The sequence below is a fragment of the Panthera tigris genome, chromosome A3 (genome assembly GCF_018350195.1).
Source record: "Panthera tigris isolate Pti1 chromosome A3, P.tigris_Pti1_mat1.1, whole genome shotgun sequence".
NCBI classification, from domain to species: Eukaryota; Metazoa; Chordata; class Mammalia; order Carnivora; family Felidae; genus Panthera; species Panthera tigris.
Genome location: NC_056662.1, coordinates 18,885,178 through 18,900,964, shown reverse-complemented (window position 1 = coordinate 18,900,964; position 15,787 = coordinate 18,885,178). Strand labels below are relative to the sequence as shown.

The following is a 15,787-nucleotide window of genomic DNA, read 5'->3' as shown; positions in this document are numbered from 1 at the left end:
ATAATTCACGCACCAAACAAAGCATGGAGAGCAAGATTGTCAAGTCCAAGGCTGATTAGGAGTTACAGGTTCTGAGGGGCATGTGGGTGGCTTGGCCAGTAAGCCCCTGACTTCAGCTCAGGTCATGATCTCACAGTTCATGAATTTGAGGCTCACTTAAAGGGGTGAGCTCGAGCCCTGCTTCAGGTAAAACATGAGCCCTGGGTGAGCCCCGCGTCTCTCTCTCTGCCCCCTTGCTCACTTGTGCCCTCTTCAAAAAAAAGAGTTACAGGTTCGGAGCATCCCTTTGCTATATGGTAAGTCAGACCAAGACCTAACAATTCCCAATTTGACAGATTGAGGGCAAGTCCTGGTTCATTCTAGTTCCCTCTGAGCACCACCCACTTGGAGAACTGGGATCAGTTTAAAATACTTCCTTTCATCCGCTGAACTAGATATAAGAGCCAGTATCAGAGCGCCCACTGCTCAGGTTCTTGCTGGCCCCTTGGCTTTCTCCCTAGAGCTTCTCTGTCCTATTCAAAAGGATGGTTCTTTTCCCAGCGACAAGGGAGTTGATGGAATTTGGCCTGAACTTCGAAACTGGGTTTTCTTGCTCCAGGTTCTTGTGGCCAGGAGAGCTTGTCCAGTGTGAAGGAAGAGTTCTGTGCTGACCCCTCGGTTAGGGGCTGCCTGTCATCACAGGACATCCTTGGCTTTTTGGTGTTGACCATTTTTATTTTAATCAGGATGAATCCCCATTTACTGAACAAGTGTCTTTCTGGAGTATGACTTGGAGAGGAACCGCTCTGACGTCCCTAAGGCAGCTTCATGGACCTGAGGCACACCTATCTTCCAGGCTCCCAGGCTACATACACTACTTTGCTTTTCACTGCAAATGCCTTGATCTTTCTTCCTGGTAGAAAACAGGACAAGTCTCAGTCTTGCAAGCACACAGATCAGTTTCACCTCCTGTTTCCTCCAGACAGACCTGACTGAGCTCATTAATCGACCCATGAGGCCCTACAAAGGGGAAGGGATGGGGGTGAGGGGAAACCCTCACTTGAGACTGAAGGTCTTGCCCTATGGTGCGTAAGTTGCTTGCCTCGTCATCCATGTGGGCCACGTCCCTGTGGTGGGACAGCTTGGATTGGCACGAGTTTCTACCCACTGGGTGACGCATCATCTGGGAAGCTTCTAAAAAATACCAGTGCCTACAGCCCTAGCATAGGTATTTTTCAGAAGCTTTCCCGGGTGAACTGAATGGAAGGTCAGGGTTGAGACGCTTCAAGTGTGGGCAGAGGAAACCAGAAAAGCAGGGTCAGGAAGAGGAAGTCCATGGTACCAGGGGCAAAGATGAGAAGCGGACTGGCTCCCTGCAGGGGGAGTCTCCTCTCCTGCTGTCTCCAATAGGAACCACTCCTGGCTGGCTGGCTGGCACACCAGGGACAAGTAACTGCTCAGAGTTGCAGGCCTGCACTTCTCTCACCCCGTGCACACGTGCACACAGCACTACTTGCAAGGTCAGCAGCTTTCCGAAGCCCCTGCAAAAAGAGCAGTCAGGGCAAGAACCCCTCTATAAAGGGGGAAGGCAGGAGCAGTTTCTGACTCCAGTTGAGGACAGTGCCATTAACAAGGATCTGTGGCCACAAGCACGTGGCCACAAGACGCCCGCCCCCCCCAGACTAGACACATCCTGAACATCATCTGGAGGCTGGGGCTCCTTAAAAACTCACTTGTCTTTAAGTTTGAGCCTGTCCTCTCTCACCATTTCTGTTCTTTAGAAGGGAAAAACCATCATAAGCACTCTCTGGTTATCCCACCAAAGTAGCTCACAGAACAGAGTAAGTTCCTGCCTCCTCACATCTCGAAGAGATCAAGCCCTGTCTCCGCTGGAGACTCCTCATTGGGTCTTCCTCTGATGATCCCCAGGGGACTCCTGCCCAGGAGTCAGGCAGGGGTTCTGTTTCCTGCCCGGAGGCCACTGCAAGTGCCCCCGGGAAGCTAAGCCACCCACAGCGGGCTGCCACTGCCCACTCTGCCCGCAGTTGTGTCCCAGAAAGCCCCTGCCCGAGTCTGCACTCACCCCGGGCTTCAGCTGCGTGGCATTCAGGCTGTCACGCCGGGCTGCTCTTGCTTTACTCAACACAAAGCTGTTTTCCCAAGACTTCAGCTGGCCTCCAGAAGGACCAAGTCGGGAACAGGCCCTGGTGTCCACCTGGGACCAGAATCACTGGCCGGCCTTGGTGTGTGTCTGCCCCAGGTGATTTTCTGTCTGGGCTCCCTTTTTCCTGTCACAGGCCCTCGGGGTCACCCCAACAAGATTCACTTGCTCTGAATCTTAGAAACTGGGCTTTTAGAAAAGATTTTACCACCCAACGTGGGTCTTGACCTCAAAACCCCGAGATTAAGAGTCGCATGCTCCACCAACCTAGCCAGCCAGGCGCCCCAGAAATTAAGCTTTTTAAATCCTATTCTTTTAAGGCCTCCGCATCCTTAACCGATTCATCGGCACCCCCTTAGCAAAGAGGAAAGTGCTCTGCTTCTGAGCACATTCTCCTCACTGGGCGGGAGGGGATGGGGGAAGGGACAAGAAAAGGACTTCCCAGCACCTTCTCACAAGACACCCGATGACTGTGAGTCTGACTCCTTCCTGCCTTTTGTCTGTTTAGCGTAATTCTAGAAACCTCACAGTTCTGTCACACAGAAGCCAGGCCTGTGGACACAGCAGCGTGGGAGACGGAGAGAGGAACTTTCCTGAAGCGGGCTGAGGGGAACGGCCTTGCTCATCCATCCAAGCTTAAGATCTGGCTTGCCCACTGAATAAATCAGATGTGAAACGTTTCTAGTTTTTCTGGCTCCCCCACAAAATAAAGTCAGCAGATGTGAAACATATTTACGTTTTTATTTAGGAACAATCAAAAGATCTGAAGTACCATTTCGGCCCATATCAAATTGTATACGCAGTTTGTCCCTGCTCCCTCCCTTCTCCAAATCCACAGATACAAAATCTAGGAAATGTGCAATTTGCATCTTAGAAATAGCAGCATCCCCACAGGGGACCTCATGAGGCCTGGAGGCAGCCCAGAGAGGACAGCCCACCCCCACCTCAGCATAGCCACTGTCCGAAGGCGAGTTACGGCTTTCTGTTAAGAACACGTACTCTGGATAAAGAACTCCCATTCCACCCTGGCCTGACCGACAAGAGTGTGCCCCCTTGGTTTGGTCTCATTCCTGGCCACCGCAGCCAGGGGACCCTCTTGTATAGTTTGGTGAAGTTGCAGATTGCCTCTGGGCAAACAGGGCAGTTGTCTCTTAGCACCAAGGTGACCACGTCTTTCAGCCATCTCTCTGGGAGGCGCACTAAAGCTGACTGCACCCCAGCCATTCCCAGGGCCTCCGGTCACTCCGAAGACCAGAAGGTAAATAAATGGATGGTAGAAAACCAGGAGTCAGCACTCTCAGGCAGGACCCCGCAGCTCTGGCAACCTCCCTGACTTCCACAAAGATTGTGCTCAGTTAACTTTCAATGGACAATGGCCGGCAGGGGAGAGGGGAAGGTTGGCTGGCGTTTGCTTCGTAATAACGATTATGGCACAATCGGGTTTTCCCGACATGGCTAAATGGCGCGGCAGCGCGGGAACGCCTCTGCACGGGCCACCCCTTCTCCCCTGGCCCGAGGACCACGCTGGGTCCGTACTGAGGGCGGCCCGGCTCCCCCTCCAGCCAGCTCCACTCAGCCTGGGACTCCTGCCCCACCAGCATTTCAAGCAAACTGCAAGAATGAGGTCACTGTGTGGGGGCAGGAACCAAGGATGAGTGACAATCTCTCTCTTTAAACACAAATGACAGAACAGCTACCACGTGAGTAGATTGCTACCCTCCACCAGTGTATCTACTCTGGGGTTTGACTCCTGGGAAAGACCACGCACTTGTAGCTTTCTATATTCAGGGACTCCAAACAGTCTTTACCCTGGACAATTTACCTTCGGCTCCAGCCGAATGCTTCTTCCAAATACTCCTAAGTCACCCACTTATAGTGGAAAGGAACAACAGTTATAAAAGCATTAGCCAGGAAAAGCTATTCATCAACATTCAAGTGCTCAGGGATACGCACGTGCACACAGAGGAGGACCAGGCTCCAGAAGAAGAGGCACTAACGGCAGGTGGACACTCAGACCCCTCTCCGGTACCCTGGCTTGCCACCTGCCCCCAGCGGACAGCAGAAGAGAAGGCAGCTACCCCTGCCCCCGCCAGAAGCGCCCTGCTCGCTGTGCAGACCCCTCCTTCTGGCTCCAGCCTGAGCAGCCACAAGGGCCAGGCGCTGAGGGCTGCTAAAGCCTTGGGGCTGGTGACAGCAGAGCAGTAGCCATATGCTCTTTGCGGATCCTGGCGGTCCTGCAAACCAAGGAGAGCGTTTTTAAAAGTCAAGGCAGCAGGTGCTTGCTCCCACCCTTGTCCATGGGGTGACCAGCGCCTGCCTAGGCCGTGCCGGGCATCAGGTTTCTGCCCCTGCTCCGGACTTTGGCAGGTAGAATGGTTGCTTCCTGCTGGATCCGGGCTGTCCGATCTCCAGTCTGGTGAAGGACTAGGACCCTATTCAAAGGACAGGCCAGGTTAGTGGCCAGTCTTCACAAGTGCGCTCAGGACTGAAGAACAGAAAAGCAGACCCTGGATCACCCCCCGGGCCAAATGCCCTGAGCCCTTTCCTTTACACCCCCCACATACAGATGCTGGGTGGCTCAGTGAACTGCCTTCCTGGGACGACCGGTGCCAAGGTACACAACACAGGCCTCGCCATTCCGTGTGGGACTTAGAGCTTGCCTGGGTGGCACTCATGATCGTCACCTCTACCCAGGCACTTGGCCCAAATCAAAACCCATCACTTTGCTGAGACGTTGCCTAGTTTTCTCAGTCCTGGTGTCGCACAGCCTGGCTGTTCTAAGTGGCCAGAGAAACAGCACGATGGTTACCTCAGATCGAAGCCGGGCTTGGGGAGGGGTCCATTCAAAAGAAAGCTCGGCTCCCCACTCCCTGCTTTCTCAGGTGCCAGACGGTCCCCAAGCCATGCGGAGATGCGCCCCAAGGTCTGGGCAGGAAGAAGGCTGGGCGAGCCTGTGCTCCTCAGCAAAGCAGTGGAGTCAGGAGACCTGGAGACCGGGCCCCAGGCAGTAGTGAGGAGAGCCCAGCCCTGTTTGCCTCCTGCCCCAGGAAGCTGCTGGCTCTGGCCTGGAAGTAGCTGTGTGGACCCTAGCACATCTACAGGATTTTTCTTCTCCGGCTTACAACTGAGCCTTCCACATTGATAAGATAAAGGAAAATGTAAACTTAATACAAAAGGTGGGTCAAATCAATAACCTGCCCTGAGTAAACTCTGAGCAAGGAAAAGGGGGGGAAATTAGAAAAAACCCAAATTTCAGGTTTGGTTTGGCTGGTTCTCTTCTACAAAGTGCCTTTATCCACGTGGGCTGTGGCATTTAAACTGACAAAGCTGCTCCAACCCAAGGATCTCGGTACAAGAAGAGAACAGGCAGACACAAGGCAACAGGGCCGAGAGCGGGCAGCACAGGCAGGCTGCCGAGGAGGGTGTGCGGACAAGGCGAGCACCCAGCCAGAAAGGCTAACGCCCACCCTCCATGGAAGGCGGCCCGGCACAGATGTCCCAGAGCCAGAGGGGAGAGGGAGGTGACACAGGACCTGTGCAGGATAAGAGCCACAACTCAGCCTGGAAAACCTGCAGAAACTTCCCGGTGGGTCAGCCTCCCACGGCCAGCTCGGACGGCACCGTCAATACAGCACCCTGCCCAGCTCCTGCACCTGTCCTTCCGGAAAGCAGGCCTTCAGGTCCTGATGCTTTGGTCACCCACACAGCTTGGCCAAGCCAGGAGCTCTAAGTCACATGATGCTACCAAACCCCAAACACCCAACAGGCCATCCAACACTCTGGAACCCTCGACTCCCGAAAATGGGAACGCTCCTCTCAAATCAAAAAGCTCTTTAATAGTCAAGAATTAAAATAAGTAATCAAAATATGCAAAGTAGGGGCGCCTGGGTGGCTCAGTTGGTTAAGCATCCAACTTCGGCTCAGGTCATGATCTGGCAGTTCGTGGGTTTGAGCCCCGTGTCGGGCTCTGTGCTGACAGCTCAGAGCCTGGAGCCTGCTTCGGATTCTGTGTCTGTCTCTCTCTCTGCCTCTGTCCCAATTTGCGCTCTGTTTCTCTCTCTCAAAAAAAAAAAACACATGAAAAAAATTTTTTTAAATATGCAAAGTGTATGTATCATAAATTCAGATTTCTCTGATCAGAATGATGATCTAGTTTCACCTATTAAAACTGGATCTACAACTCCGTGTAAAAATATTAATAAACCAAACGTGCAAGACAGGCAACAAGAAACACCAAAGATTTTACTACCGTGACAAGTCCAAGTGCGTCGGGAGAAGAGGGGAACGACCAGTCACTTTAGGAAACCCCATCCCACCTCTCTCAGCTCTACAGCCCACAGACTGCCTTCTTAATGGAGGCGACGTCACAGACACCCTCCGGCAGTGTGCAAAACTGCAGTGATCTGTCTCACAACAGGACAGGGGCCCGACGCACGGGGTGCAGTTCCGGTTCTGGGCCAGCGTGCTTCCGCGTGCCGGGGCAGCTGTATTCCTCAAGCGCCCAAAGCCCTGTGCACCTGCTGCAACATCTCCTGGGCCACCTGCTCGCTGACCTGTCTCTCTTGCCTTCACCTTTCATTGTCTGAGGCTCCAACCCCACTACCCAATCCAGTCCAAGAGCACAGTGGGGGGAGGAACCATCCAGTCTGCGTGGCTCCTTACCTGGGCGGTCCTGCCATGTGCGGGGTGGCCCTGGGCGCCGGGAGAGCGAACATCTGTGAGGAAAACACGCCCAGGCGGCAGCACCGGACAGAGCTTTCCCACCTTTCAAAGACAGGCTGGTGCCGAGGCGGGGTCCCTATGTCCTGCACCAACTTGTCTACCACGTAATTCGTTTTTTGTTTTGCTGTTTGGGTTGTAAATGAAATACGAACACAAATTAAATAACCAAGAAAACCCTCTCTAAAGACACAACCCTCTGGCCAGTATGTGCAGGACTTAGAGCGAGGCCCGCAGGGTGGTGTCTCAGACACTGATGGTTTCCGGCTGGGCCACCCCAGCCGCACCTGGGATCCCAGCACTGCCTTCAACACAGGCTACTGTCCCCGGCACCCACACGCCACTAGATTCCTCAGGTGCACACCTCAGATGTACATCTTCTGAGTAAAGTATCAAAGTGAGTATTTGTCCTGTATCTGTGTGTATATATAAATTAATCTGCATGTACATAAACACTAAAGGAAAAATCCCAGGTGTCTGTTCTCTGAAGGAAGAATCACTCACCACTCTTGGCAATTCTGGAAACAGGCCTTTGGGGCTAAAGAGCTTCACACTCAGATGGAAAGGACACAAACATGGGGTGCAAAACTTGCCAAGTACTCACTTGTTAACAACTAAGAGGTGGTCCCTACAGGGCCCGGGAGAAGAGAAGACACTTTAGAAGAACAGGGGCTCAAGGGCTTGGGGTTGGCAAAGACAGCTCCTCTCCTGGAAGGCAGAAGGCGCCACCACCACCTTCAGTCCTTGGAGCCAAGCCAGCACAGTGCCCCACGCAGTTCAGTTCCCGCGTGGGGTTGGGGAGAAGGACGACGCCTAGCCCACCACCAGGGTTTCTTGCCCAAAGGCCCTGCCACTCACCCAGCCTGGGCCCGGGAGGAGCGTGCTCATGAGGTCGCGGTGCTTTGGGAAGCGGGTGGTCCCCAGAAGGTGAGAAGTACACGTGAAGGGCCTTCCGCCTGCCCCACCCTCCATCCGCTGCTCTCAGAGCAGCCCGTCTTGGGGAAAGAAGGATTTACCATGTAGTACAGCTCTGTAAGCAAGTTCCCCAGTGTTGCAAAAGCACCTTTTCCTGTGATTTTCTCAAAACAAAAAAAACGGATGGGAGGATTAGGCTAAAGTAGACCAAGATTTTGTTTCCAAGTTTTGGGGACAAAAATGCAGAACTTGAAAAATCCTCACAAGCACCCGTCCGGTGATGTCCAGCACCCAGCCAGGCCCTTGGCTTGAGGGCCGCGAGTACTCTGGGGGTCCCGCCAGGAACCCCCGCGTGCAAGCCCACCCCAGCTCTGAGAACTCCGGAGTCCCAGATCCTGTCAGCTCTCACTCGGACTACTGGCTGAGTGCAGGTCTTCCTTCCCACCCAAAGGCAGCCTTGAAGCGAGTGTGGGTCAAGGGCTCTGAAAACCACAGCGGCCAAAGCCACCTGCCGGGGCTGCGTGCTTCCACTTTAAGCCCCCTTTTTCTCAATTTCCCTCTCACTCTCAACACATCTAGATTAAAAACAAAAACAAAAACAAAAATGTGGGCACATAGGTCAGTACATCAGGCTTGACAACAAACGTTTCTCTAAGGTGATTTGAGAACTGAAAAGTTCTGGTCCATGCTTCCGACGCCCATGAAAAAGGAGAAGGGCTGTAAGGACTTTCGGGCGGGACGAGCACGCGCCATCACGTACAAACCGCAGGGACCGGCGCTTCTGCACAGATTATCATCCCGCAGGGCGACGCGAGCCCGGCGTGACAGCAGAGACCTCTTCAAAAGCCCTGCCTTCGTGGAGGAGCACACAGGTACGCCTCTGAGTGTGCGGTGCCCCCGGCCCGCTGCCGAGGGGACGCGTGGCCCCAGGGATCTCTAGAGAAGAGACACGGGGCATGTTCAGAGATGACGTAGACGGCAATGTACTGCTTGCTAACCAAAGTTTCTATGTAATGAAAGTGTTTACAATCTGACGTTTTATTAAATGTGTATAGGCAGATTTATATGTTAAAAACTTGATTTGTGTCTATGAATATGAAATCTGAACTATTTTATCCACTGGAAGGCAAAGGAAAGGTCCTACATTGTGGGAGGAAGAACTGACGAGGACTCTGCGATCCCCGCTGGCTGGCTCTCTTGGTGGTGGCGGGCCCAAGGTGGCAGTGGGCTCCGGGCTGGCAGCGACGCCTCCAGAAGCTCTCGTGTGTGCCCAGCGGCGGGCGTGGGAACAGCATGTGGCAGCGGAGAGTCGGGTGGAGCCCCTTCACGTGGCAGGCGGCATCCCAGACTGGCCAGTCCTTCAGTGTAATCAGTTCAAATTCAGTCCGTTTCTGAGGAGAGAACACATGCCTGTCACCTCCCCATTAGCTGCTGCTCGTATAGCCCCCAAAGCAGCCTGATCCTCACCGTGCCAGGGTGCTACCGCTGGCTCCATGGACCTCTTAATGCCACGAGCAATGCCTTCCTGCCAGCCACTCCTCCATTCTCCAGCCCAAGGGACCGTGACTCAAACCCATTCATCCCAACTCCAGGCTGGCCATTTTTTTTTTTTTTTTAGTTGTGATAAAATATACATAACATAAAACTTACCATTTTAACTATTTTTGAACGTACAATTAAATGGCTTTAAATATATTCACAGGGCTGTGTAACCACCACCCTATTTCCAGCTAACCAAGAATACACTTAAGGGAAATTTTAATTTAAAACATAAAAATGAAATTAGTTTATTCTAGTTGCCAGCAAGCGAGAGTGGGCATTCCCGAGGGGCAGGCCCAGGGCTGGAGAAGGTGCCTGAGGCAACCAGCCCTGTGAAGCCACTCCTGTTCCCTGGGGCCCATCACTCCCTACGAGGACCTCAGTGACTCATGGGGGCCCAGAAGAAAACAAGGTCAAGTCTGGAAATCTCAGGTCCTGGAACCAACTTCTAAATGTCCCCAGATCGGAGAATCTGAGAATCCAGATACTTCCTCAGTTTCCACAGCCTCCTGTGAAGAGCTAAGTTTCATCGCTCCTGGCCATCCTGTGATGAGGGAGGCCTCTACGGAGACACATACTCAAAGGTGGGGAGGGAAAGGACGGGCTGGGAACTCGGGTCAGGATCCAATACTGACAATGTGACTTATCTGTGGCTACAAAACTACCTTCAATAAAATCATCTCAAGTTTTCTTTCAAGTTCTAATAATCCCAGAAATATGATCCAGAGAAGCTGAGGAACAAAATGCAGGCTTTTGATTCCACAAGAAGAAAGATGACTTTCTATTACTTCAAATCAGAAAGAACAACAAATCAGAAAGAAATACAAATTTATAGGACTTTCATCATTTAAAAAAAAGCGCTTCACGTATCTGAGGACAATTAAAGCCCCTCTTTCCTTCTGCTTGCCAAGATGAGTTGAATTTCCTCAACAGCCCCACTGCTCTCTCCTACGCAGGGGTGGTGGGTCTGCCGGACTCAGATGGCGCTTTGACCTGTTCTCCGATTGCTAAGAAATGGCTAGAAAAGCTGGCACCCTCGTAGGTTCACTGTGTTCCCGCCCCCTGCACAGGTTTGGAGAAACGCGAAACAAAATAAAAACACAACTCTCCACCCTGTGTCAGAGTCACATCCTGTGCCGATCGCTCCTGCTGTGGGGCAGCCTCAGAGATGGCAGGCACCTCCGGGCCATCGGGGACCTCCTACCCTCCCCACGGAGGACGGCCCCGCACTCCCAGGGGCCTCCTTACCCAGCTCCAGTGCAGCCTGGGGACTCGGCGCGTCAGAGGGCTCCGAGCTGGCCTCGGGGGCTCCGGGCTCCCACGACTCACTGTTCTCCGACACCTCCGAGTACCCGTCACCAGTCCCTCTGTGAGCCGCCGCGGGCTCACCGGCGCACTGGTCCTCGCCGCCCGTGTCCGCCACGGCCCGGGTCTCCTCGCCCATCTTCTCAGCGAACCACTGCTTGACCTGCTGGGAGCTCATCTGGGTCTTGTCGCACAGGCTCTGCAGGTCCCGCTCGAACAGTGTCTGGTGCCTCAGGTAGTAGTCCTGCAGCAGCTCCCGGCTGCCAGGGGCGACCGCCAGCAGCCCCGGGGGGAAGTTGCCCCGCTTGTAGTCCTCGTACCACTTGAGCTGGCCGTTCTTCAGGGCGTACCTGCTGTCCCCGAACCAGCGCACCACCTCGGGCCGCGGCAGGCCGGTCTGTGCCATGATGGAGTCGTAGTCCTGGTTGCTGGGCCACCGCGTCTGCACGAAGAGCTGCCGCAGCAGGTGCCGCTGCTGGGCCGTCTTCTTGCAGCTCGCCTTGCCCGGGGGCTGCTCGGCCGGCTCGCCGGGCCCGCCGTCCCCGGGCTCGCAGGCGCCCAGCCCCGGGAGCTCGCCCTTGCCGTTGGCTTCGGTGACTCGCAGGTTCTTGAGGTTGATCTTGATGGGGCTGACCTTGCGCTCGGCCAGCGTGTGGCCACCGGCTCCTTCTGGGGAGCCGTCTCCGCCAGGGACCCTCAGGTCGCCAGCCAGCTCCTCTTCTCCCACCTCGTCCTCCGCAGCCGCCGCCGCCTCCTCCGGAGCGGCGCCCTCATCGGCCCTCTTGGTGTCCTCGGCGCTCACTTTCTTGCGTCTCTCCGAGAACCAGCTGTCGATCTCCCTCCGAGTCATCTTGGTTTCAGTCCGCAGGCGGTCCAGCTCCTCATCGGGAGGAAGGGGGTTTTGTGCAAAACTGCTCTCCAGGGCTCGGAGCTGCTCGGGGGCTCGCTCCTTGTACCTGGTCGGCGTGAAGTCGGGGGTCTGGTGCCAGGCCTGCCGTTTGGCTGAAGGAGGGGCGGCCAGGGTGGCCGCCGGTGGGACGCAGGGCCCCTCTGGGGCCTTGGCCGCTGGGGCGAAGGGCGTGTCTGGCCCGGGCTCGAGGACGACGGGGCCATGGTCGCCGGGCAGCACGGGCCTGGAGCCCTTCAGGTTCCGGCAGTGGTACCTGCGGTCGCTGAACCACTTGCGCACCTCTCTGGTGCTGAGGCCCGTCACTTTGGTCAGATGCTCCACCTCGCTCTGGCCCGGGAACTGGTTCCGACAGAAGCTTCCTTTCAGAGCCGACAGCTGCTCATGAGACTTCTTGTTTTTGTAGATGCTGGCGTCGAGGAAGGCCTGGGAGGTGATGCTGGGGCACGCCGTGAGCAGCGACTGAGCCGCGTTCACCACCTTCACAGCTGACGTCGTGTTGGAGCACACCGTGTTGATGGGCGCCACGGCGGGCGGCTTGGGGACGGACGTGACTGCCGGCGGCAGGGACGAGCCAGGCGCCTGCAGCCCGTTGGCCATCAGCGGCTGAGTGACCAGCAGGCCACCTGCCGTGCCCTCTGGCTGCCCCACCACGTGGCCTGGGAGGGCGGCCTGGATGAGGTGTTGGACGCCGCCGGCATTGGCGACCAGGGGCGTGTTGAGGACGGTGATCGTGGGCTGGGGCACAGACTGAATGACCGTATTGAACATCTTCTTCCGGGCGTCCTCGATCTCCTCAGGGGACCAGCTGATGCCCTGCTTCAGCCTTTGGGCCGTGAACCAGATCTTGAGCTGTTCCTCCGGATACTTGGTGACCACAGTCAGATAGCAGAGCTCAGCTTTGGTCGGGTAGGGGAACTTGTGGAACGAGTTCTTCAGAAAGCTGTTGGAGTCCATGGCCGCGTTGTAGGTGGGGATGCTGCTCAGGGGGATCATCACCTTGGGGAGGGACTTGGATGTGGGCGGCGGCTGGTGGTGGTGCTGGGCGCGCCCGGGGGGTGGCTGCTGCAGGGGGAGGAACTGGGCGAGGCCGGCCGGCAGGACTGGCACCGCTCCCATCGGGGGCCCGTTGGCCACGTGTGGCGCTTTCGCCGAGCCGGCGGCTGGCTGACCGACCGGGACCGCCCCGTCGACAAAGGAGTGGTCCCCCTCCTTCGCCTCGGTCTCCCCTGCCGGCGGGTTTGGTAAGGCCGCGTCACCGACAGGCTGACTGGGGATGTTCTCCTTGAGCGTATGAATTTTTTTGGCTTCAGCTTTGCCTTTCATTATCTTCATGATTGGGGTTTTGGTAATAATGATTTCGGCCTGTCCGTCGGTCCCTTCGGTGTTGGGCTCACTCGAGACGTCGGGAGTGCAGGTGCTCTCGGGGACACTCTGCTCCACGACTACATGATTGTCTGGCTTGGCCACATTCCACACAAAGCTGGCTTCCCCCGAGTGACACTTGGCGTTGTGCAGAGAAAGCCCCTCGGGAGTTTTTGCCAGAAAACTGCATTCAGTGCATACAAAAGTTGGGTCCTTGTTAAAGTCTGTGTGCTCTGAGTTCATGTGCCCCACAAATTGGGTTATGTCCTGGGATCTGAAGTCACAGTATCTGCAGGAATAGGAATAGCCGTCTAAAGTGCTCCGGTGCCCATTGGCCAGTGTGGTGCCATCGGTACTGCTGGGCGTCTGGGTCACCTCCCCACTGCCCCGGCGGGCACTTCAGGGGGCGGCTCTTGCTGGGGCCCCTCTGGCAAGGCCTCAGCCGGCTGGGCCTCCACACCGGTCTCCTGCAGCACCACCGCCTTCACCGGGATCATACACGGAGTGGTGGATTTCCTCTTGCTGGCCATGGCGACCACCGCTCTGGCTGATCGGGGTCGGGGGGGGCGGGTGGCAGGAGAGAGAGCTTGTCCTGTCCAGGGCGTCACTGTGGAAGTTCCGGCTGCTCCATGAGGGCCAAAGAAACGGTTTCTGAGGGCAGTTTTTTCAGTTGTTTGCAGAAGGCAAGTTTTTCCTATTAAACCTAAGGAGGAAGAGAAAACGGTGATTACGATCTCTCGGGCTCTGGCCACGCACTTCTCAGATGCCCACACACACTCAACTGCTTGCCTCCGATCACTGGGGCCTTTTCCCAAAGAAGGTCACCAGCAACTTGAATGTGAAGCCCCCCAAACACTAACAAAATCGTGCCCCAAAGAGTGCCCTGGGGGTGTTCCAGGGGATGTTCCATGCCCTGACAGACTTAAGCCATGCATTTTGTTTTGTATTTCCCTCTGTGTTCTTGTATTAAGTTACTCAGATTCAAAAGCCAAACAACAACAACAAAATAATCCTGTTTTGGACGCCCAAATTAATTCTGACCATGTCAGAGTGAGAACAAAACATCCTAGTGTAATTCTTGTTTAAATGTTTGGGCCAACAAGGGTTTTTCTTTTCATAGCCTTCCCACATATGACAACAAGACACCGCCTCTGCCTCCCCCAAGCCGGGCCCAGAGGCCAAGTCAGCCTCAGTGTGCGAAGTGGGTGCGGGGCTGCTGGCTGCCACAGGAGCCGGGCCTCCCTTTGCGGCCTTTCCCTGTCGGCTGCCCTATCACACCCGGTCCAGGCCACGGAAGGGGGAGCACCTCCTAGTTACTGGCTGTACCCCAGACCGAAGCCGAAGCTCGGAGGGCCAGGGGAGCCACGGACCCACTTTGCGGTGCAGGAGTTCAGACTGTGGCATCACCTTGGGTGTGCATAATACACGTGACCTAGCATCGTGCTTACTTCCCTTTATATTTCCTTTGGTGCCTTTATTGTTCCTTAAAAGAAACAAACAAAACACTTTAACATCTTTGATCATTTGAAATTTGTTTCAAGGGCGCCTGAGTGGCTCAGTCGGTTAAGCGTCCGACTCTTGGTTTCGGCTCAGGTCATGATCTCGCGGCTCGGTTCGTGAGTTTAAGCCCCACATCGAGCTTCAGGCTGACAGTGCAGAGCCTGCTTGGGATTCTCTCCCCCCCCCTCCCTGCCCCTCCCCTGCGCACGCGCTCTCTCTCTCTCTCTCTCTCAATAAACTTATTTTTTTAAATTTTTTTTAATGTTTATTTTTATTTTTGACAGAGAGAGAGAGAGAGAGAGCGCGCGCGCATAAGCCGGGGAGGGGCAGAGAGAGAGAGGGAGACACAGAATCAGAAGCAGGCTCCAGGCTCTGAGCTGTCAGCACAGAGCCTGACGTGGGGCTCAAACTCACAGACTATGAGATCACGTCCTGAGCAGAAGTCGGACGCTCAACCGACTGAGCCACCCAGGTGCCCCAAAATTCTTTTTTTAATTTTTTTTTTTTACGTTTATTCACTTTTGAGAAACAGAACATGAGCAGGGAAGGGGCAGAGAGAGGGAGACACAAAATCCGAATAAAAAGAATTTTTTTTCAATGAAATTTGTTTCAAATGTTGGAGTGATTGGTTTATTTACATATAAAATCATTATAATTCTTTCATGAGATGCCATGAGAAAAGTGTTTCTGGGACCCCTATTATTAACATAGCAAACTGCAATACTGGTAATGACTAAAATAAATAGTAATTCTAATTCCAAAATCACCTTATCATCAGTATTTGGATTTAATATGAAAATGTAAAGAGACAAAATATCTCTACTCAAGTTCTTAAATACTCACAGCAAACTATTTTTCTGTAAGTCTAACCCTGATGATCATGACGATAAAAAATAATTCCTGTTAAAAAAAAAGTTGGGTGGGATAAGAATAAGCACACCAGACCTGACTACTTGTCGCCATTTCTCCCACTGATTTGAAATATCATGCACACTTTTTTTAAACTGAATTTTTAATTGTTAGGTAAAATACCTTAAAATTGATATTTAAGATAAAATATCAGTATTAAATAAAATAGATGAAACTAAAACTACCTGTAATTTTGTATACCCTTCAACCTAGTCCAAATGTCTTAACACATATTTTAGTCATACAAGGCACATACTTGTGTTTCGTTTTTGTTTTTTTTAAGTTTACTTATTTATTTTGAGAGACAGAGACAGCACCAGTGGGGGAAGGGAAGAGAGAGATGGTGAGAGAGAATCCCAAGCAGGCTCCACGCTGTCAGCACAGAGCCCGACGCAGGGCTCAAACCCACAAACCACAAGACCATGACCTGAGCCAAAATCAAGAGTCAGACGCTCAACTGACTACGCCACCCAGGTGCCCTGTGTTTC

At 54.0% G+C, this 15,787-nt stretch overlaps 1 protein-coding gene across 1 annotated transcript in view; it reads right to left on the bottom strand.

Annotated features, from left to right (window-relative positions):
- Positions 1-8,896: 8,896 nt before the first annotated feature.
- Positions 8,897-15,787, bottom strand: part of ZHX3 (zinc fingers and homeoboxes 3) — a 64,801-nt gene continuing 57,910 nt past the window's right edge. The window contains 3 exon segments of the mRNA XM_042980398.1: positions 8,897-9,165; positions 10,562-13,277; positions 13,280-13,593. Coding sequence (XP_042836332.1) covers positions 9,155-9,165; positions 10,562-13,277; positions 13,280-13,420 — 2,868 coding nt within the window. The 5' untranslated portion in view covers positions 13,421-13,593 and the 3' untranslated portion in view covers positions 8,897-9,154.